This window comes from Hyaloscypha bicolor, assembly GCF_002865645.1.
Source record: "Hyaloscypha bicolor E unplaced genomic scaffold K444scaffold_129, whole genome shotgun sequence".
Classification (NCBI taxonomy): domain Eukaryota; kingdom Fungi; phylum Ascomycota; class Leotiomycetes; order Helotiales; family Hyaloscyphaceae; genus Hyaloscypha; species Hyaloscypha bicolor.
The window spans coordinates 820,142-842,579 of record NW_020194631.1 but is presented as its reverse complement, the minus strand read 5'-3'; the positions used below and the strand labels follow the sequence as shown (position 1 = coordinate 842,579).

The following is a 22,438-nucleotide window of genomic DNA, read 5'->3' as shown; positions in this document are numbered from 1 at the left end:
TGGATCAAACCAATTGCCCCAAGAACAGCCCCGAAATCTAGAATCAAAATCGTTTAGGTCAGGGAGACAATGTGGCGAGGATGAAGCTGATGCAGATATTCTGGAACATATTGATGAGAGTAAAAACATTAAAGAGGCTCCCTATCGAGGTGGTAGAAATAGTGAGTCGAGAAAGGAAGGAACGTTGTTGAGCGTGAGGAAGGGAAGGAGCCGAGAAATTTAAGACTTTCATCGAAACACAGCCGTCAATCAAGATGAAAGAATGACTTCAGGTGGGATGGCACCGACTCCAGGGATGATACTCTTATGCCGGATTTTTCTACCTTTGGGGAAAGAACATCCACCAAGCTCACCAAACCGGGATATGCTGCGGGCGGCGAAAAAGAAAATGCTGGCAGTTGGGGGTCCACCGGCAAGGAGCACTTGCTTTAATGTATATCACACTCTGAGCATTGTATCTAAACCTCGAACCAAGCATCAACTGCATGCAAAAATGTGATCGATCCCTCATATATCTTACACTGATATAGATTTTGCGTCAAACCAGCAGAGCATGCTGCATCGGACACGTGATGTGTCACTCTTGTATGGGACGGATACTCGTCCTTCAAGCTGTCACTGCTGAAAAAAATCCTGAGATACTATCGTTCTGGAACGGTTGAGTCGTCGTGGCGGACAACTCGTCCTTTGGGAAGGTTTTCTGCGCCGCTTGAGGAGTCAGTTGGGAATGACATGCCGCAATGTCCTAACCAGATAACATCCCAGTTGTCACCGTACGGAGAAGTTATTGGTTTTATCGTTAACTCAAGTCGGTTGAAGTCAAGACTTGATCCTGCCTCGGCTGGACCGTGTGGTTTTGGATCGGTAGCATCTGCATATCTGCAGGTCCCACAATCTCCTCACCTCCACAAAACACTACCTCTACCTCCCCAGCCCTCTCACCACCATCAAACGGTTTCACAACAGGAGCCTAAATCGGCATCGCATTCGGCGCTGTGATCGTCGCCGCGATAATCATCGGCCTTGCTCTATTCTTCGCTCTGAGGCACCATCAGAAGGAAAAGCGGACTTCGACGCCGCAGCAGTGTATGCCACCACGCCGCAGCAACATGTCTTCGAGCACCCCCAAAAGCTAAACGAGCATGCGGAGTTACATTCAGAGCAGCTTTGGCGGTCGCCAGCGGAACTGGGACGAGATGGATCGAGATAAAGTGCCAAATGGAAGAAGAGCCTGGATGTAACGAGTAGACGAGAAATGATGTTGTATATTGAAACGGATCATATGAGTGTCTTTTTTTTTAAAGGGCGGTTAGCATTCTAGGGTTATTGCATTGGAAGATGCACCATAGTCATTCTTGTTTTGAACTCACTTCTCACTCCCTCTCTGATCCCGAGTGCGTAGATTCCCTCCCGTGATATCCAGTCTCTCTGGGACCCTGTCCATTCTCGTTGTCTTTGTGACCTCGTATTTATGTGGTCAATAATAGGGAAATTATCGATGAAGCCTGCTGAAGCCTGCTGAAGCCTGCCAGCTTTTTGCTTGCACCGTCATTCCCTTGAGGTACGTTTGTCCTGGTAGACGCTAAAATTTCTGTGAGAGCTGACCTCACGCCTCCATACGACACCCAACAGAAACAGCCTCATAGGTTCAGGATGCGTACGAGCTTTGGGGATCAGAGAGTTGATCAAACTGCTACCTAAGGAGACCTTCTTTTATAGCTCTAGACGGCGCTAGTATGGTGTCAATTGAGGATCACGTTACTCCCGTGCTTCTCCAACCACCACCTCCAGAGCGCAGGGGGGAAACTTTTGTAATGACGAGCACAAATATTTTATGCCTTGGGTACTACCCACACGGAAGGCTAGTGAAACACGATACAAGGAAGAAAGCGACAAGCAAGGGCACTCAATCAAGCTGCACGCATTCAAGGCGCTCAAAGAATTTTATACAACCACCCTGCGCCATGCTTTATTGCTTTGCAACCCTCTCTAGAACTAATAATACACATCACCGAAAGCCGTGAATTCAATGATCCATTCCATCACTTTCTCCAAATTAAATACAGATATGTACTCCACATTTCAATCAATAAGGTGGTCTGCTCACATTACCCTTTGTATCTGCGCCTTCGGCTTCAATCCCATTCAGCAAGCTCTCCAAGTCCACCACCGGACCACCAGCTGCTTCACCCCACGAGGAGCTTTGGTTTCGATCTCGACCTTTTTCAGACCGCCGCACACTGCGCCCTTTGCGGATATTATCTGGGATGGCGGGGTCTTGGTCCTTTTTGAGGGAAGAGGGGAGCGGTGGTACGGGTGGGACAGAATCGAGATCTTCCTCCCTTTCCAGCTCGGGAGGCACGTTTTGGTCTGTTCTCAGTAGGACAGGATGAGATGAAAGGGGACGTGAATGCTCTCCTACTCCAGCGACTCGATCTCGGGATTTGGACCTTGAGCGTTCGCGAGGCTCACGTAGAGAGGCTGATCGTTCCATTGGTGGGCCTGTCTGAGGAATGGGGTTGAAGGATACCTCTGAAGCGCTGAACTCGTAGCTGACCATGCTTTCGCTACTTGCGTCGCTGTCGGCTACACCTGCTCTTGTTCCAGGAAGAGGGCTCTGCTGCCCAGAGAGAACTCGCTTTAATTGTTCTACTCTGGTGACTGAGTTGCGACTCGACTCGCTTGCAGGGGATGGTGAGTGTCCACTGCCCTTCCTAAGCTTCTGCAAAGCCCCAAGACCTCCAACGAGGCCATATGTTGAATTTGGCCTGCTGTTGTGAGTATGGTGACGGCCAGGAGGCGATTGTGTACCACCACTTGAGCCTCCATTGCCCACGTTCCCATTGACTGCCAGGAAATTTCGATGCCCAGTAGCATTTGTGCCTGATCTCGAGCCGTTCAGTGATACAGTCTTACTGCCTTCTTGAGCAACAGCAATCACAGATTCCTTGCTCCACTCAGACATCATTTGTTCCTTGATCTTATCCGGCATTGTCAAGTCCCCTTCCCCTGAGGCACCGGGCGAGCCCAGGATAGGGTGACTGAAGACTCGGCCAGGAGATGTGGGCGGGCTTGCCTGTGAAGTTGCCAAAGATTCAGCGTATGATAGTGAAATGAGCTTGACCATCTGAAATCGATCGTCAAATGGTCGGAGCGATTCCGTCTCAATCTCCTCGATAGGAAGTGCTTGTTGGGGTGTGGCTTGACCCGGAGTCGCAATCTGATCCAACGGTATCGGGGGATGTCGGATTCTGTCGATCCAGAACATTTTGCCTCGTCGTCGATGGATCTCATTGTGTATTGCTCGTCCAATAGGCGAAGAATCGAAATCGAACTTTTCACTAAGAGTCCAGAAGTATCCATGACACAAGCTCCCAACCCGAATCTTTGCCAATGGAGTTTCGATTTCTAAAATATCTTCCTGGAGGCGGAAGATCATAGGAAGTCCACTCTGGACAGCATTGACACCTAAGTTCTCCACAAGATTCGCCAGCAAAAGATGTAAAAGAATGATATCAGATTCGCTGTCCACATATTGCAGAGCATTCTCGTATACCGCGAGATGCAGCAACTGTAGAAATGAGGTCCGCGTAGACTTTGGAGGCTTGTGAGAAGCATTTGAAACAGCCCGTTTTGTTAGATTGATTGCTGAATCGTCACGGGTCGTTTTTGTCAGCCCTTTGGGTTTCTCCTCAAACGCTCGAAGATCCGACTTATTCATTTCTTGATCAAGCCATGTTAACAAAGCATCCACATATGCCTTGCGCACACGGCCATCAGGATCGCGTAATAGCCATTGTGTTCCCTCCCAAACTCGCACCGGCACACGGTTCCTCGCAAGACTTCCAACGCCAGTCATGCTATTGCGATGGCTTGCGACAAGAAGAATTAATTTGATGGCTTCAAGCGCTTTGACTTTTGCGGTATCGAAAGAGAAGAAACCATCGGTGTTCGGATCCTCTGTTAGATCTCCAACAGAAGCCAGCGCTGATGTCGTAGCGTTGGGATTCTCTATAGCTGCAGCAGCGTTCGGAACTCCAGAGAGTGTTGATGGTTTGAGTCTCAATAGAATAGCAGAAACCATGTCCGATATTTGATCGGCATAATAGACATGGGTAGCTAAATCCCCAATGCAGTCCTGGAGTCTGGCTAGGAGGTCTCTCCTCAAGGTCGTCGGTACTGTCACCATTTCGCCAATAGCGCCGACACTGGTAGCCGGTGAAGGGTCTCCCGCCTCACTCCCGTAATTTTGTTGTGCATGCGGCAATGCATTTAGTTGGAGCACCCTCAGAACGTGCTGAATCAACCCCAATAGTACGTCCATCACACTAAGTCCGATGAGGTTGATGTCGGATTTGAGTAAAGAGTCGATCATCGTAACAAGAACCAGCTGCTGTTGGAGATTCTCCTCTATCAAAGTGCTGTGAATCAAGGTATCCATTGCCGTCACGAGAATGACATATCGGTCTTGGACGGGACTCCATCGCGCTGTCATCTCAAATATTCTGGTTGCCCAGCCATGATATGTTCCTGCTCTTGGTGTTGGCTCGATCACAGCTTCTCCTTGGGCTACTCTATCTGCGATGAAATTCAGCGAAGCTATCGTAGCTCCACGAATCTGGGACCGATTGTTGACCACAAATATTTGCTTCAAACATTGGAGGGCAAGAACTCCGATATCCTCTTCGGCGACTTTGTCAGCATCAGCAGTTGTTCCGGACAGAGCCGCCGCATTTACTTCAGTCGCAGTTTCCACTGTCCGCACAGTCGCAATACTCGTCCGCCTTCGTAAAAGTTTCTCTGTGTCTATCTTCTCCTCTAGCTGCGCTCTGTGCTCCAGTAAGTCGATGAAATCAAGGTTATCCGTCCACAAGTTTTCTAGCAATATAGGCACTACCACATCCAGTTGTCTTCCTGCCAGTGACGCCAAAGCTTCGGAGGAAGCTACGCTTTTGATTGCTTCCAGTCCTACACTTCTCCATCGCATAGCTACTGGAGCGCTAGTTGGGGGTTTTGTGGGCGGGGGCCTCGTCGAGGCAAAAGACGCGTATATCCGGACAATTTCCTCATATTGATTCAAGTATTCCTGATCAGCCGAAAGTGACGCTCCATCATGATTTTCGCAGAAGGCATCGAAAGTTGGGATGGAAGATTCGACCATGGTAATATCGCGGGACCGGAGAATTATGTTCAGGATCTTCAGAACGTATGGCGCAAATAGCGGAAGGTCCCTCGGGGCCTTCTCGATCAAGGCAGCCAGAATTTGAAGTGTGACTTGCACATTTCTGTAACCAATATCAGTATAGGCTCTCTCAATCTACCAATGCCGTCTGTCTCGGCCAGTTGGCCAATGTGTACATACCCTATCCGTGCCCTCCATACATCACTCGCAGTCTTCTTCTCCAGAAATGCGCCGACCTTCTGCACCTTACTCCGCCGAGTCGTCGCATAGTAAAGGAGGTAGCTGAGCTCGCTCGAATTGGGCTTTACGTCGACGGCGCCTTTGGTTGTTCTTGGATAGCATTTCAGGATCAGGACTTGATGCTTCGGACGGCATTTCTGCCTTAGGGCGTGCATTTGTTATGGACCGCGTCAACAGCGCTGATCGTCTGCCAGCTTTGCGGAGGCTATGTTCGAGGGAGTCGCGATACAGCAGACTAAAATTTGAGGCCACGGTGAAGGTTCAATGCCTTGGTTGTGGTCTTCCAGGTCAACGTGATGCTGTCAGCTGCAGTGAGGGAGTGAAGGGCTGGACTGGGGATGGATGTGACATGAGCGAACGAACATTATTGTCCGGAAATGTGAAATGCCACGTTTTTCCAGATTGGCCTAGGCTGTAAGTCCGGAATCTCCAGGGCCCGACTCTCCCGAGCACCTGGATGGATTTCGCGAGTGCCGTGTGGAGGTGTAATGACGCAGCCACACCTTCTTTCTTTTTACAGTCCAAGTGCATGCAATCTTGTTATCCTCCTCCCTCATCACAACAAGGCAACAGACCTGGGAGACATAGTCCATGGCCTGTGGTACGCATTTATTTCTTTTACTCCTCCAAGATCTGTGGTTGTTGTCCTCAATGGGCTCTAACCATGTGACCAGTCCTGTGCAGGTGACTCGGCGTGAGCATCACCTGCCCCTATCATCCCACGAATGCTCAATGATCTTTCTTTAGTTACAATTTACAAAACTTTATCTTTTCCTTACCAAATTTTTCCGCCCTCTTCTCCACAAGTCGGCCGTCCTTGATGATAGTATGGCCTGTATATTGGCCCAAGGGATCATTGGAAAGATTCAAGCGTCAACAGCCCTCAAATTAGAGATGTTATATACCAGCCAGTCCATTCACCAGTCCTTCGAATATCTCAGGCAGTATCGAACATGTACCCACCTTATGATAAGGAGGGATGGAGATCCCCTCCACGACCCGCTATGCCGACAATATCACGGACCGGCTGGTTGAATGAATCATCCGGCCACCTTTCTTCAACAGCGAAGTCATAGGCTCTTTGGCCGCGATTGCCTCCAACACTGGTATGTTTTCATGAAGTTGCCAGTTCAAGGAAAAAATACTGGGGCTCAATCTGGGCGTGCTCGTGGCCTCTAAGCCTTTGATGTAGACGAACTCACGAGAGGACGGCTAGCCCGAGACCGAGGCCATGTTGAGATTATTTCCCGTTTTTCCATCTCATGCCCCTCAGCCACAGCGCCTCTAAGAACTTAAAGGCTCTTTTGGGGTGGGTATCTCGACATATATCAGGAACGGGATATTCCGCCTTGCATATGTTAGCAGACCCCTAAGGACTTGACAACGGGCAAACCCGAACTCTAAGTGGACGTCCTGTGTCCGGGAATTTATACGTATTCCACTTCTCTCCAATCCCCCCACTAAATTTGATGGTGTATATGCAGGAGAAGAGGGACTTCGCACCTCCACCCCAGAGCGACTTTTTTGGGCTTGGTTTAGGAAACCCTTCCGAGCAGTTTCGAGCGAGTCGAAGTCGGTCTTCACAGCTTCACAGTTCATTGGCTTTCTCCTTCTTAAGAGAATTATGTGTTACCGCTTTACTAAATTGAGTTATTACTGCGCCGTATCCATCCAAGCATGTATTGCATCAATTTCCATTAAAAAGAACAGAAGATCCAAACAACGAAAAACATTCCCAGTGGGAACCGCAATCACGGAATCGTAATTACTTGTCCCACATTGATCGAAATTGAGGAGACTGGACCTGAGGATTCGCAGCCTCCAAAGCCGCCAAGGAAACACCATGAGCGGTGGCGATAGAAAACAGAGAGTCACCCGAGACCACTGTGTAAGAGTGGTATCCTCCTCCACTGCCCGTTCCAGTTCCTCCTGGCTTCCCTTAGCTTATCTGCAGGACGTCCCCAACATTGATCTGGAATGCAGGCGGCCTGACCTGGGGATTAAGAGCCTCGAGAGCTTGAAGGCTCATCCCGAGCCTTTGGGAAATGGCCCACATCGAATCCCCCGGCTGGACAGTGTAAGTGCCGCCAGGAGGAGTAGGACCTGGACCATTGCCTGGGATTTTCAGAACATCGCCGACATTGATCTGGAATGCGGGCGGTTTGACCTGAGGGTTAAGAGCCTCGAGAGCTTGAAGGGTAATCCCGAGCTTTTGGGAAATGATATACATTGAATCCCCCGGCTGGACAGTATAAGTGCCGCCAGAAGGAGTAGGACCTGGACCCTTGCCTGGGATTTTCAGAACATCACCGACATTGATCTGGAATGCAGGCGGCCTGACCTGAGGATTGGCAGCCTCGAGAGCTTGGAGGGTAACACCGAGCCTCTGGGAAATGGCATACATCGAATCCCCCGGCTGGACAGTATATGAGCTCATCGTTTCAAGTGCAAGATCTTGGTCAGACGTGATGGCGATGGAGAAGAGGCGAGCGGATGAATAGATTACTATATAAACAAGGTGATGAGTTCGCAGTTGTTGAAGACAGTGAAGGAAGTTTCTCAAATGGCAGTGAAGTCTGAAGATAATGGTTGACAATACCAAGAGGAAAGTGGTCTCTTCTTATAGCCTCTTTCTTCAGCTATCTCGCCCAATCAACAGTAGGAAGTTTACAACAACAGTTCCAAACCGTCCAAAAAAGAAAATCCATTAAGGGCTCAGCCAGCCTTGTGTCTTATCTTTTATTTCTTTTGTTGGCGATGCTAATCTTCCACTGGTGAAGCTGAATGTTGGGCACGCCCGACGCATGTGTCGTCAATGCAAGATGGAACGAACCATGAACCAACGGATCGGCGACCTTTTTGGCAGAACATATTCTCGGGCTACACTGCGTCGGGAACGCCAATAATATCACCGAGCGAGGTGGCTCAACAGCCTGAGGTTCGTTCATTCAGCTGCTATGCTGTACAGAATGTGGAGAATTGTGGGTATTCTCCGGTATTCTATTGGTCTGACATGCGAACTCATATGCCGGTATGAGACCACCTAATCAGCCTTGCGGGTTGTGTTGTGGAATACATGGCCAGATGCACCCGTGCATGCTCTTTTCTTTGAGACCCCGAGTCGAGATTTGGTGATTGTGAGAGATATGTTCTAGTGGCTAATGTCAATAGTCACAAAGACCAAAGCATAACTCGCTCGTTTCGCTCACAACACTTCAAAAATTGAGCTACTTGTCCTTACTGAAATCCATTCTGCTCAACGGAATCGCATAGCTAAACGCGTGTAGTTGCATGGAATTTGTTAACTTATTCAATTTCCACGCCGTTATTGTGGAATTTTGAAGTTTTCGGGGTCAATACTTCTTTCGTTAAGGGAAGCGCATCTTGAATAAAGGCATCAGTTTTCGTGGTAACAACCAATATTTTGATGTCATTCCTTCCGGCTCACCGTCAAGCCGTCGAAGTCTGGGAAGCACTTTGGTTGGAGAAGATGCCAGTTGGAAAGGGACATGTTTGGTTGCCGAAGCCAAGCATGGCTGCATGAACCTGTGGGTAAATCCTGTAACGAAAATTCTCTTTAAACACCGACCAATTCATCTAAGCGACATTTGTCAGTTCAGCTGTCAGCGTTGCTCAAACGCAACGCCACTCGCGCCTCACATGCCAGCTGCTGGTTTCACACAATTCAGCTGCTCCGCTACTCTGGTTTGAAAAGGCTGAAAAGTCGGTGAAGTAATGGAACCCATGTTAAAATCATGTAAAGATTCCATACTTTTCATAGAGCAGTCTCTAGCCCGATCTGTAAACCCAGAGCACATCATATATCATGCCTTGCTTTAGAAAGTGAAGAACGCTCCACCATCGATCCTAAAATTCCTCCTTCCGATGTTGCTTCACTTTGTCCAGACTATTAGATACATTACTACCACTTGCCACCAAACATTCAATCCGAAAGAGCTATGGTCTCAGTAAGACCACAAGTAGTGAGCAAAAGCTCCTCGCTCACCACCACATCTTACACCGTCGTTGCAGGAGACACACTCTTCAATATTGCCAAACGTTTCGGAATCGAGCTCCAAGCCCTATACGATGCCAACCCACAACTCAACGGGAGCACTTTTATCGTCCCAGGTCAGGTTCTCTCAATTCCTGGCCAACCCGATCCCACTCGAGCGAACCACCAGACGGCTCCCAAGACCTACACTGTGCAGCCAGGAGACACGCGTTCAAAGATCGCTCAAAGCTTCGGGATAACTCTACAGGCATTGCGCGATGCCAATTTACAACTTCAAGGAAAGGATTTGATCGTAGTTGGTCAAGTCCTATCTATTCCAGCCGTAGTAACTACAACTACCTATACTGTTGTTGCAGGCGACACACTTTGGAAGATCTCTCAAAATTTTGGGATTACACTTCAGGCCTTGCGCGATGCCAATCCGCAGCTTGGTGGAACGGATCTGATTGTTCCTGGCCAACTTTTGACTATTCCAACCGCAGTGACGACAACCAAATACACTGTGCAACCAGGGGACACACTCTGGAAGATCTCTCAAAGCTTTGGGATCGAACTCCAAGCCTTGCGCGATGCGAATCCGCAACTCCAAGGTAGGGACCTGATTGTACCTGGCCAAGTGCTCGTCATTCCAGCAGGAGGGACAGGCCACCCGCCTCACCCACCACCACCGACAGGGGGAGTAGTCCATTACAGTGGCCCAGCATCTGCATTTCCTCCCCTCGAGAAGTGGGTCCGGTTTTCTGCTCTCTGGAACCAGAATGCGCCGACTATGAAACAGAGCAATCTCTGGCCTGGGAACACAGAAGAACAGGACCAAATCATCCATGAAGCCATCATCCAAGTCGCCTCCGAATCTGGCATCGATCAGCGCTTGATTCTCGCTGTCGTTATGCAAGAATCGCAAGGCCACGTTCACATACCGACTACGAATAATGGTGTGAGAAACCCTGGGCTCATGCAATCGCACAACGGGGTTGAGTACTCTGATTCTGATCCGAGGGGATCGATTTTCCAGATGGTAAGGGATGGGACGGAGGGAACGGCGGATGGGGATGGGTTGGTTCAGTTGGTGAGGAGGTATGGGAATGTGTATGAGGCTTTGAGGGCATATAATTCTGGGTCGGTAAATAAGACTGATTTGAGTGATGGTTTGGGAGCAACTGCGAGCTATGTTAGTGATTGTGCGAATAGGCTTTTGGGCGTGGTTCCAAATTAGATTTGGGTCTCATGATACTTGTAGCAGCCTGCATGATAGAAATTCCATTGACTAGACGTATGTCGTCTCCAATGGACGTCGTTGCACTGTTATGGAACAAGCGAGAAGTAGAAGGCAATTGAGAATGTGGCCACTAATAGCACGAATAAGGCACGCCTTTTCTTTCCAGATACACAGATGTGAACTAGATGAGGACTGGGTCTTCAAGTGGCAAGTGACGGATGGCTCCATTGTGACGCTTGACTTCGGAATCTAAAGTGTAGGTATATAATTTGTACAAAAATTTGTGATTGCAGCACACCTCTGAACGTAATATTGTGGGAAACCCGAAATTATAATTTCGACGTCTTCGGAACACGCTCTTCTTTGAGTCTCACAACTCCCTAGCATTGCGTCAGTATCATCCGGACAAGATTGGAGTGATATACGAACCTCTTGAAAGCAAGTTGCAATCAACGTCCCGTCCGCAGCAAACATATGCTGCATAACCACACCTCTGCCATCACCAGACCATGGACTCGACATCTCAGTGAACATCCACTCGTCAGCTCTAAACCCTCTCGGCTCGTGAAAATATATCGTATGATCCAGTGAAACCATCATTCCAATCTCCGGTCTCCCAGCCGTATTCTCCAAATCGTGACCGAAGCCCTCAAATTCCTTTAACTTTTTTACATAAGCCTCTCTCTGCGCCATATCCTCATTGGGCGCCGACTCTTTCCCTTCCGTCTTATTACTGTTTGGCGCCCCAAACCTCCATAAATCATGTATCCTCGAAATCGTGCCGATGAAATAAGAATCCGACATATAAGCCAGCGCACTCAAATGCGCCTGGTGTCCGCCAGCCTCAGAGATCCTCCCACGAGCCTTAATCCATTGCCTCGTCCGCTTTTCATGCGGATTCTTACTATCCTTATTCAAAATCTCAATTCGATGGCTAATAAAAGGGCTTCCGCCCTCTTCCTCCCCGTTCGGCGCACAGGGTTTATCCAATCCTTCAGGTAACGGTACTGCATGGTTGATTGTCTTTTTGCCTCCGCTCTTCTCCCTCACAAACGACATGGTGGTTGTGAATATGCATTTCCCCCTTTGTCGAGCTTGGACTGTGCGAGTTGCGAAAGATTTTCCTTCTCGGACGTGCTCGACGTAGTACATGACCGGAATCTCAGAGTCTCCCGCTAGCACGAAGTAGCAATGCATACTGTGCACTGTGAAGTTCGAGGGGACGGTACGCTGGGCGGCGGCGAGACATTGTGCAATTACGGCGCCGCCGTAGATACCGCGTGCTCCTGGAGGGTGCCAGAGAGGTCTGGTGTTGGTGTAGAGGTCCTGAGAGAAGGAGATTAGTTCATGGGCATTGGCAAAGGGCAAAATTGGTCGAGGGTAGAAATGGTTGCCTACAGGTGCAATGGCGGATAGTTCTGTGAGTTCTAGAACGTTTTCTATCGAGGATTTCAAGGGATCGATGGGTGGTGGTTTGACTAGGGTGGGATGGTCTGCCATGGCTGTTGACGTAAATGAATGCCTGTTCGTGAGAGGGTAACGTTGCTGGAAGGTGAGAAGTGTGATTGAGCGTGCTCGATTTTGGAAATGTCGACGAGGGAGAAGAGTGGTTAAAAGAGCGACGCGTTTCATGCCTTTTTGTTGAACTTTGAAGGCAGGCAAAACATCCTGGCTATTTAGAGGTCGAGGAAATGCCGAGGTCCATCGGGGTTTGTGAAACGAAGGCCGATATCTGGACAGGGGTATGACGGGCCACTTCACATGCAGTTTCAAATGCTTTATCGACTTCAACAAATATCCTCTCCTGCAAGTTCACGAAGACATTCGAATACCAAGACATGGTCGGCTCCGAGTTCCTGCCATTTGCCTCGGAACCCCGAGTGTCGGCCAGTGCCACGCAATGGGAAAGAATATACACGCATACATTGTCATCCAAAATTTGAAGGACAAGACATCTTGGTCTCAAGCAGTTCGAATAGCACAGCTCGATGCTTGGCAAGGAGGCAAGGAAGCAAGGAGAGTGGTCGAGGCAATGAGACAATTCGTCTTCTCGTCCTTTCAGAAAGCCTTTTACCATGCTAGTGTACATGGAACTCATGGGCCAGGTAAATTTGGGGGCAAGAGCAGATACTCCAAGTGGATGTCAAAAATGTTGTAAACCAATGTCATGTGCTTTGGGTTTTCTTCAATTTCCTTGCAGTTGAGTACTCATATTTACCATTACTCTATTGGCTTCTAATCCGACGAATGAGGAAAGTGATTCATAAATGTTGGTTGGTTCCCAGGGGCCACGATCTCAACTTCTCACCTCAACTTGACTCTCTCAATTCCATTACAGTCCCCTCTTTCCCAGTTGACCCTAACTTCTCTCTACCCGCATCTTCCACAACAACCTCGAGATCACTCTCAACCACTGCCTGCCCGAACGGGAATTTCGCTTCAGCCCATGGATCTCCAAACTCAATCCCTGGATGGAAAATTGTCAAGCAAGTGCATGTAATAATAACCACCACTCCGTCTAGAACCATGAATTGTACTTCGCTGTTTGCCAAATGGCCCCTGAAACCACCGCTGAGTTCGACGGAACGGAAGACGGTTCGGACGATGAGGCGGGCCGTCTCTATACCGAGTGCTATAGCTTGGTCAGAAGCGTCTAGGAAAGTGGACAAGTATCCTTATAGATCAGAAACTATTTAAATTGGCTGCTATTGTACAGACCTGCGAACCTGGGGCTCACAAGTATCTTTTGGCTATGCACCCGGTAAAGGAACTCGAGGCTGCAGCAAGAAAACGCGAAGAGACTCGCAACCTGGAGGGACAGACCCGCAACGAGGTTGTGCGTGCCCATATCGATCTCGCACTGTGTCAGCTTACGGTCTTCAGTTGAAGGATTTTCACGCACTATGTATTTATTTGTCAGCGGGTAGGAAGCCGCTATTCCTCCTCCCGCCTGAATCACAAGACTGAGGATATCGCAGCCCATAAAGATCAAGGTATGCGTTTTCGCTCGAATTCGATTGATTCTCTCTCCATGCACAACCAAACTTCTCCCAAAACACAGATATATGACAGCCGCCATGAGCAGCGGGCCGAGAGTAAGGCAGAACAAGTACCACAGGAAATAGTTTCGCACAAATGGATCCCCATTCAGGAGCACTTGAGCGATATATCCTAGCACTTCACTGCTGAGTCCGAGAAGCATCGAGATGCAGACCAGACCCGTCTGGCATCTTGTCCCCAGGTACAATTGTCCGATAGCCAGGATTGACAATATGCTCAGGAATAGAATGTTTCCTGGCATTGTCGTAGCGCCGGTGCTACATGTTTTGAGCGCGCAAAAAAAGCTAGGCTTGTAGCCTGGAATAACAGCAGTTATGTTGATCAAGAGAAGTTTAGAGCGAGAGCCACCTCCAGCTTATTCGGGTCCTCAAGGTGGATTGGACTTGAGGACAAGTGTGGCAGAGTCCCCCGCCGAGGAGGATGCAAGGGGTGGGAAGAACGTTGAACAGGGGAGCAAGACAGGTCGAGCTGTGGCGGATAAATGAGAGATAGTTGAAAACTTGTGATGTGGACGAGACAAGTGGTGTCCGGAGGCTAAGTCCCTCAATACTTTTGAGATGGTTGGAAACCTCCTCGGCTGGTGTTGAACGCGTGATGGCTTGTCGAAATTTTAAGTCGAAAAACGTACCTTGAAAATGTACTCTTAACTACTGAGGAAGATGTATAATGCAAAGAAACTTGCAATGCATGTTTTCCCTCGCACAGAATGAGAGGTCTGCTGAATAGAGCAAACCGAAGTCCATTCTCAACTTATATGTCACGTGGTATATACTGACATAAGCATCGCTGTTGCCATTTCCTCCAATACTCTTCCGTCTTGATCAACTCAACTCAATTGCCAGCTTCCACCAACCCCTTCTTTCACACTTTCTCAGCACGTGAAACGAGATCTTCGGCCATCGCGAAGTACCATTGATGTGCGATTGAACAATCCACCCGCTTACCCTCCGTACAGAGGACAGCCTCGCCCACGCGTTGCTCAGGGTGGACCATTGGCTAGGCATTGACACCGAGTCCTGCAGAGTCCTTTAGCGTCCTCCAACAAAGTCCTGAATCTCCATGTCTCTGATCCACTGGGTGCCTGCGACAGGTGCGCGTCTAGATCTAGGTGAACAAGCATACTTCGATCGGACCGCGCATCGACACCATTTTAAGATGGCTTCAGTGGGGACAAATTTAGAAACGAAGGCGGTTTGAGAGCTCTAAATATAGAGATTAGATTCCATCGCCTCGGTGGGTATAATAACACCCTCTGCTCCCCATCTGATTTGGAGTTGGACCATTGCACTTTGCTGATGGAAGTCCTTCCGCAGCGTTGCATCCAATTGACTTCCCTCCCCAGTCCTTCAAGGACTGACTGCATCGGCCGTTCGAACTTTACTTTGTCAGTTGCAACATTATTCATCAAGTGCCAGTGTACTCCAGATACGAGTTCTGTCAACAATGAGCGAGTCCTTCTTTTCCTGCGGCAGGACTTTGGAGTCGGAGTGCACGCTTGCACGATCGATACCGAGGTCTACAGACTTGCGCACTATGACTTCTCAGGTCGGAGGCATTTTCACCGCAATGTTGTACGTCATGGTGGAAGAAATCCGCTGTTGGGGGCTCCAGCTGTCAGTCAGCCTGCGAGTCTGCCCTACGCCATCATCAGCCTTCTTCAGCTTGTTCAGGTGGACTAGGGTTTTTCAATGAGGCGAGCGCAAGGCACCCACCAAAAACCGCTGCCGATGCAGCACCGTCGCACATCCCCGAGGAATTGAACGAAGCCATAGGCGGAAACTCGATTTAAGGCCTGTTCTGCTGGATATTGACCAATAAATCGACTCCGCGCAACGTGGGTCCTATAGCTCACGTCGGTGAGGACATGGCTCATACGATCGCCAACCATTTCACGTGCACAAGGCTGCCTTACTATGAGTCCTGAAAAGTCCTGCCTGCTGGTCTGAACTCGGGATTATGCAATTACTCAGAGGACTTATATCGCTGCATGTGGCAATGAGAAGTTTCTCCTCACACCTTTATCTAACCATCTCAAGTCGTGGCAACCTACCAGAGACATCGTGACTCGACACCCAAGGACCCCCCATCATGTCATTCCTGAGAAAGCGCAGTCGGAGCCAATGCTCGTTCTCGAAGGGGGACGAAGAAATCACTGTCACAAGAATCCAGCAAAACGAATTCAATCGACAATCCCGAGCCGATACATTTGTTTCAGCCAGATCTTCGCTGGAAGTTGGCGCATCCGACTTTGCTGTTCATGATTCTTGCGTGTAAGATTGCCCCACCACCAATCAGGCCTGTCGCATATTAATCCAGCTTACAGCATTCGCAACTTCCCAAAGCACAAGTCATCGCACCTGAGATTCCTTGCTTGGGTCGCCTTTACCCGCAAGTACACCGACGAGTGGATCACTGAAGATGAACGACGCACTTGCCCTTTGCTCTGGTGCCGGACCGTCTTTAAAGACCAGGAGGAGATGCTTCAACACGTCTGGAATTGTCAACATCTATCGAAGGGTCTTTATTGGTGCTTCCACTGTCAGAAGCCGGAGCGAGTGGGAAAGTTTCAGTGCAAGAGATGTCAAGGGCTACCATCGCGAACGGATCGCATGGCCTCTGTGGCAAAGAAGATCTTCTCACGGCTCGGAGCGAAGCCTCACCATACTGAATTTGTGGCCCCCGAACCCGAACCACAAAAGCCTCTATCAAAGATTGCCGAAGACTCAGCGACATCATATCCCTATGATCCTTCCAGCTTCGAGGGCATGTCTCACTCGTACGACGAAGATCAAGCTCTAGATTGGAATCATCAGTATCCCCAAGAGCTTCCAAACACGTCAGTCTGTCGAGAATTACCGGGCGACTGGACGGCAGCTTCGCACGAACTTCCAGATACCTCAATCTTGGAAATGCAAGGTACGGAATGTCCGATAGAATTAGGAGTTGGATCGGAGGATTGGGCAGACAACTTCTATGCATCATCCTTAGAAGAATGGGACATTCCCTCAACGACAACCAAACGTATGAATGCTTCTCCAAAGCTGGCCCGTATTGACACCTCCTTCACCCATCTGAACAGTCATCTCACCCCCGAAAATCATGTGGAAATGTCTCCACAGAAATTGTCGTCTCATTCCTGGGAGGCTGCCCTTTCAGATACAACCATCTCCCCTTTGAGTGCATCGGGAGGGCTTGATTATAATACGTTCGAAGTCTCGCCGACAGACAGTGAGGCGAGTGGAAACTCTTTCTTTACAGACTCGGGATATTCGACTGCAACAACAATGTCTGCTTGGAGTACCACAGCCACGAGATTTGCAGATCCAAATTCTTTACAACGTCTGGCCGGAAAGAAACAATCTCGGCCTTTTGGGACTATCTCCAATGATTGGATGAACAACATTGCATCCTCGAGGCCTCAAGAATTGGCCTTAATGCCAGTGTTAGCAAGCGTGCCCCAGATGCCCCAAGAGATTTCAAGGAGTATCAGCTCCGGCAGCGGATTTACAGGATCTGAGAAGCCTGTGCTGAAATCAGCGAATTGGTCTGACGGACAGAGTCTCGTCCAATATTTTTCTGGGATCTTGGGAACTCATATTCAGCATACCAGGTCCTCACTAAAGCAGTTGCCAAGTAGCCCAATGGTCACGGAGTTGATGGCACAGTCCAGGACTTCGATGGCATCCATTGGGTTGGACGCATTGGTCGGAGCTCTTGAAGGGCGGAAACCAACTTCAGTGGTCCAGATATTCTCCTTGACCCATGTTGCATACGCCTTTGCGATCACAGTCGATTGTAATCAAGCCAACGTTCAAGATCAGCAGTGGTTCAATGATTCGCTATCATGGGCCGAGGCGCTGACATCAGAGAGGTCGCGTCAAATGTATCATGAGATAGCTCGTTCTATTTGGCAACCGCTGGATATCTTCGCTGAAGACATGCCTCATAAGGCGTCTCAGTCATCAGATATGGAGAACATGCTTCTCACTGCTTGCAAACACTTCTTGGATGGTATGTTGGACGATGATAGGTCGGGTTTCAGAGCTGACAGATTTACAGTGTTTGAAAGCTTCGGTGTGGCAGAACGTGTCCCAAGTTTGCCACATGGAAGCTTTGATTTTGAGCAAGAACTGTTTCAAAGCAGATGCAAGACGCGAGTTATCGACGAGTTGATCAAGACTCAATCCCTCGAAGCGTTTGACAGAAATGTTGTGACGATTGGGAGGCGACTGCAAGAAGGGAAGATTACGAGCACTCGCCAGCTGGAGCTGGAATTGATTTGTGTAGGCAAGGTAAGATTTCGTCCAACTTCACTTTATTTACTTAAACTAACGTTTAATAGCTTGCTTCACAACCAGCTCAAGCCTTCGCAACATTTCTCAAGCATGTGACGCACCTCTGCGACTCTCTCTACCGGGAGGAAGCCGGAACCCTGAAGTCCAGAGCCCAGTATCACGTCCAAGATATTTATCTTGTCAAGCAATATCTACCAGAGGAGGATTTCATCGACGAGCACGAAGAGGATGATTGTGATCATGGAGGCCAGCACAACCACGAACATGACGACATGGAGGACCTCTTAGACCTAGATTTCGACGCAAGGTCCGAGGATATTGAGGCCTGTATAAACGCATTTAAAAACGATGCAGACCAGACATTGGGCCATATGGACAATTTCACGATTCAAATCGCCTCGGCAACAGTCCATGTCAATGATCAAGCACCATTTATCCAAAATTTCGATTCCATACATCAACAATCTACGCCTTCCTTCCAACAACAGCTCCCTGCTCAAGTGTCAGCTTCGCCTCCGCAGCCAACCCTCCATCCATCATCCCCCGATTCCTCATCGAATAAATACCGCTGCCATTGTGGCTATACGCCCTCGGGCGAAGAGCGCTGGAAAGCATCTAACCTCCGACGCCACAAAAGGACACAACATCCCACGGAGCTGAAGGTCCATAGATGCGGATACCCAGGTTGCAAGAGCGTGTTCACGAGAAGCGATAATTTGAGGAGTCATCGGAGGGACAAAGGGCATTTTGTCGGGTTTGAAGGGGAGCCGTTTACGAGGGACGATATGGGTGGGATGGGGGACATGGAAGGGATAAGAGGTCCGAAGAGGAGGAGATGTGATTGAGATGTATGCATCAAAAAGGAGTTATTATGGGGCGGGGATTCCGGGTACATGTCAGGCGTTTTTGGGGAATGTTTGTCTTCTGATTCGCATTATTTCTCTTCTCCATGCATGTCTGGCGTCTGGAGGAAAAGGATACCCAAATAATACCCAATTACGTTAAAACAATGCCAGCAAAGTTCAACAATTTCTCTACTTGTTTTCTGGGCGGGGATTCTTCATTTGGTCTTCCGGGTGGGAGCCACGGGGAAGTTCCCCTCCACTCTCACAGGACCACTAAACCTTATGGAAGATCGACGCAAGGGCTTACATTATTTCCGAACAAAGCATTCTTATTCGCCATTCAGCACGTCCTTAATCCTGATGCAAAGGCGGGTGCCTCATGCATGAGCGGAGGCTAAGATGGGAGCTTACTGCGCTAACAGGCGAAGGTTGACAAATCAACACAACTTGACTGAGAGCTTAGTATCAAAATCATGTCATACATGAGATATATAAGGAAATCTCTCACCCAAAAAATAAAGCTCGACTCGTTATACTGCCTTTGAAGCAACTTTCATGTTCTCCATCTGTCGCCTTTTACAGCAGAGGTTAAAGTTTGGCCCACAGAAAAACATTCTCAGCACGACACTACAGCGCAGCTCTCTCCAGTTCCAGAGGACAGTTTATCTACAACCAACAAGAAGTTCTATCTCACTCTCCGCCAATCCACTCACTTTCAAAATGTCTTCTCTGTACGACCAATCCATCCCCGTGATGATTAAGTACCTCAACAACGCCTCCAAAATGCTCGACAAAGCCGCCACTTACGCCGACGAGAAAGGAATGAAGCACGAAGACATACTAACGTTCCGCTTGCGAGATGACATGAGGCCGTAAGCCCCTCCTCCACGTTTCCTCTCCACACCACCTCTATCCCTCTTTCCACCAGCAAAGCTAACATCCCACTAGTCTCCCTTACCAAATCCAATCCCTCTCCAACACCGTAAAATGGTATTGCGTCCGCGTCCTCCAACAACCCAACACCATCCTCGAAGACAACGAAACCACCTTCGCTGAACTGCAAGACCGCATCAAAACCACCATCTCCCGCCTCGAATCCATCTCTCCTTCTACCCTCGACCTTGCAAAGATCGCTTCCGAACCAATTATAATGGAGATTGCGAAGGTGGGGAACTTTAGATTTGAGAGCGGGCAGACGTATTTGTCAGAGTATGCGATTCCGAATTTCCATTTCCATTTGACGACGGCATATTGTATTCTTAGACATCTTGGGGTCCCGTTGGGGGCTTTTGATTATCTTGGGGGTGTGTTTCACAAGGTTTAGATGGGGGATGAGGAGGTATAGATAAGGATATATATATGTCGTTTCGGAGCTTTAGGCATATGATCTTCTTGATATTGCCATCGCTGCCGGGGCAATCGGCCAAGTTTCGCTTACTCGTTTAAGGTCGCCCACAGGACTTCAAAGGCTTTCAATACCATACTGACTGCATTCGTGATTAAATGATCATAAGCACTATCGCTAATCTGCATTGGCTATGGCCTAAGACTCAAGTGAGACGGATTTCAGACTTGTTAAAGGGTTGAATTCCTGGAGTGTTTTGAGTGAGCCGTGGAACTAGCGAAATTTATATAACCGAAACCTATGTGATACACTTCTTGAGATCTCAAGTGAGAGCAATTATGAGAGATAAGCAGCTCTTCGAGTCTCATAATGCAATACAGCTTTCTCGGCCTTCAAATCTATGAATAGGATATGTCCGATTTTGGGCTCTTGATGTTTTCATCACGTGATACAAGCAGGAGAACTCCTCTTCACTCAGAATTTGAGACACTTTGCTCTGGGCTTGCAATTGATTTGCTCGAAGAAGTAACTGCTGTAGTCTTCATTGTCTTGACAGTCAGAGTACTGTGTTGTGTCCCCATGTGCCACCAAGCTTAGCGCAGTCCCCCGTGGCTTTCGAACATTTGGCAGCTCAACATTTGTGATGTATCAAGAGCTTCGTCAAGCCTTGAGTATGCATCGGAGGTATTCAGCATGTCCGGCACACCAGATTCGGGTAATTTTCTCTTCTGTGAAGATCGAGGGAGGATTTCTGTATTACTAATCCCCATTCGCGCACTGTACATGATCGTTGGCTGCTGGTACTGCCGTGTCACTTGATTTTCTCTTACATAGAATAAAATGCTTCAGCTGATCGCCAGGCGAACCATGATTTGACGATTCGGGGTCAATGCTTGAGTAACTCGGTATCTTACTTGCAGTCTCCGATGCAGTACGCTTCGTGGAAAATACGTGGGAGTGTTTGTTCCTGTGACCATCTGCAGCCTGCGAGGTGTGGGGGTGGCACCATGGCATGCCAGGCTCTGGTGATTCGGACCTTTTCAAACAAAAGAGGATACAAGAAAATATATTCTAGGTGTGGGGATCCGATCCTTTGCTTTCAGATGGAAGGGTTGCATGGAATGCCCGTTTCAAAGTTTGGTAAAAGCAGGTGCCGGCAGAAAGCTCAGGTGTGTATTACCCAAATCTGCATGCCCCCGCATTCCTAACCAGTCAGTTCTTAACCCGACTTCCAGTGTCGGGTCTCAAGAAGCCGTGCTCGGTGAGGATAATCATGGAGTTTCTATCAGATATGGACTGACTTCCTCTCATTCCCGATAATTTTAAATGCAGTAGCCCATATTGTTGACGTGGTCACCGGCAAAGTCCGTCACAGCTAGCATACCGAGAACCGGGGAAGAGGTATTCGAGAGAAAGTCAGGTTTCGAGTAACCGCCATGCGATTGGGATCCATGGCCGGTGATTGTTGAGCCCCACTTTGGGCAGCGACCACCAGTTCCTCTTGCTAACGAAGTAAGCGAACCCCCTATTCTCGGTCACTGTATATGACGATTTCATCAACGACCTACTACTGATTAGTAATTATAGTTCTGGCCATTAAGAGGGAAGCGTAGATTTAAAACGGTCCAGTTCAGTTTGAGGAAGACTTGGTTTCTCAAGAAACATCCTGGACATCTTTTCCACAATTTTGCAGCGTTATTCTCCTTCCTGGGATTCTTCACTCCACCATTAACAGCATCCAAACTCTGCAAGCTGCTACCAGAGTCTCGGGTGAGACAGGAAAATATTGATTGGTGTTACGTTAGGCACTGTCGTCGAACTCGGAGTCAGTGTCAGGCACGAGGCACACCCTCTCTTTCCGCCAGATCCGCCGAACAATCGCCTGTAGCTGGATTAAGCTTACAAGAGTAGACCATCCACGTGCTTAGCGACTGTATTTCTCCCGTGTAATCTAGCTTACATCTTGGTCAGGTATCCATTTCAATTGGCTTTGAATTGCAGTTGCCGATGCGCTCGACCACATACAACCAGAGATGGGAGATATATGACCGTAAATCATTATCATCGCGTCAGAGGGGTACAGAAAGGGCCTGGCAATAGGGCGGTTGAGGTGTGGAAGTCTTACCTTGGGCCTCTTGTGGAACTCGGATCTGGTACTCGAATTCCTGAGGAGTGTTTGTCTGATCTGCAACTGTGGTGCATCCACAGTCTTCGGCAAGCACTTCAGGATCTGCGTT

General features: G+C 48.7%; 7 protein-coding genes across 7 annotated transcripts; 3 read left to right on the top strand and 4 right to left on the bottom strand.

The window, feature by feature from the left end:
* Nucleotides 1-1,905: 1,905 nt before the first annotated feature.
* Nucleotides 1,906-5,783, bottom strand: K444DRAFT_667408 (uncharacterized protein). Its single transcript, XM_024887293.1, has 2 exons — nt 5,363-5,783; nt 1,906-5,285 (listed from the first exon to the last, which is right to left on the bottom strand). Exons 1-2 carry the CDS (start codon nt 5,575-5,577, stop codon nt 2,087-2,089), a joined length of 3,414 nt encoding a protein of 1,137 aa, XP_024731673.1. The 5' UTR covers nt 5,578-5,783; the 3' UTR covers nt 1,906-2,086.
* Nucleotides 5,784-7,361: 1,578 nt separating this feature from the next.
* K444DRAFT_634464 (carbohydrate-binding module family 50 protein) lies at nt 7,362-7,859 on the bottom strand (the record flags this gene model as incomplete). The annotated part of the gene is made up of 1 exon (XM_024883747.1): nt 7,362-7,859. The coding sequence occupies one exon, from the start codon at nt 7,857-7,859 to the stop codon at nt 7,362-7,364; it is 498 nt and encodes a 165-aa protein (XP_024731672.1).
* A 2,254-nt stretch (nt 7,860-10,113) lies between these two features.
* K444DRAFT_539070 (uncharacterized protein) lies at nt 10,114-10,653 on the top strand (the record flags this gene model as incomplete). The annotated part of the gene is made up of 1 exon (XM_024875591.1): nt 10,114-10,653. A coding segment is annotated over one exon (540 nt), but the record flags the coding sequence as incomplete, so codon positions are not given.
* A 35-nt stretch (nt 10,654-10,688) lies between these two features.
* On the bottom strand, nt 10,689-12,297 carry K444DRAFT_618130 (acyl-CoA thioesteras-like protein II). The gene is made up of 3 exons (XM_024881254.1): nt 12,055-12,297; nt 11,086-11,982; nt 10,689-11,036 (listed from the first exon to the last, which is right to left on the bottom strand). Exons 1-3 carry the CDS (start codon nt 12,154-12,156, stop codon nt 10,986-10,988), a joined length of 1,050 nt encoding a protein of 349 aa, XP_024731670.1. The 5' UTR covers nt 12,157-12,297; the 3' UTR covers nt 10,689-10,985.
* A 537-nt stretch (nt 12,298-12,834) lies between these two features.
* On the bottom strand, nt 12,835-15,582 carry K444DRAFT_655508 (uncharacterized protein; the record flags this gene model as incomplete). Its single annotated transcript, XM_024886016.1, has 4 exons — nt 12,835-13,288; nt 13,375-13,510; nt 13,559-14,000; nt 15,569-15,582. 4 exons carry the CDS (start codon nt 15,580-15,582, stop codon nt 12,966-12,968), a joined length of 915 nt encoding a protein of 304 aa, XP_024731669.1. The 3' UTR covers nt 12,835-12,965.
* A 222-nt stretch (nt 15,583-15,804) lies between these two features.
* On the top strand, nt 15,805-18,856 carry K444DRAFT_634460 (uncharacterized protein; the record flags this gene model as incomplete). The annotated part of the gene is made up of 4 exons (XM_024883746.1): nt 15,805-15,986; nt 16,040-17,727; nt 17,776-18,008; nt 18,059-18,856. 4 exons carry the CDS (start codon nt 15,805-15,807, stop codon nt 18,854-18,856), a joined length of 2,901 nt encoding a protein of 966 aa, XP_024731668.1.
* Nucleotides 18,857-19,576: 720 nt separating this feature from the next.
* On the top strand, nt 19,577-20,180 carry K444DRAFT_539537 (uncharacterized protein; the record flags this gene model as incomplete). The annotated part of the gene is made up of 2 exons (XM_024875637.1): nt 19,577-19,728; nt 19,805-20,180. The coding sequence occupies 2 exons, from the start codon at nt 19,577-19,579 to the stop codon at nt 20,178-20,180; spliced, it is 528 nt and encodes a 175-aa protein (XP_024731667.1).
* Between the last annotated feature and the right edge of the window lie 2,258 nt (nt 20,181-22,438).

What these genes read in the sequence shown, in the direction of transcription:
- K444DRAFT_667408 (XM_024887293.1), bottom strand. Translation starts at nt 5,577, where the DNA reads ATGCACGCCCTAAGGCAGAAATGCCGTCCGAAGCATCAAGTCCTGATC. An exon ending in GTATGGAGGGCACGGATAGG is followed by an intron (nt 5,286 to 5,362) that starts GTATGTACACAT and finishes TATTGGTTACAG; the next exon opens with AAATGTGCAAGTCACACTTC.
- K444DRAFT_618130 (XM_024881254.1), bottom strand. Translation starts at nt 12,156, where the DNA reads ATGGCAGACCATCCCACCCTAGTCAAACCACCACCCATCGATCCCTTG. An exon ending in AACTATCCGCCATTGCACCT is followed by an intron (nt 11,983 to 12,054) that starts GTAGGCAACCAT and finishes TCCTTCTCTCAG; the next exon opens with GACCTCTACACCAACACCAG. An exon ending in TTGCAACTTGCTTTCAAGAG is followed by an intron (nt 11,037 to 11,085) that starts GTTCGTATATCA and finishes ACGCAATGCTAG; the next exon opens with GGAGTTGTGAGACTCAAAGA.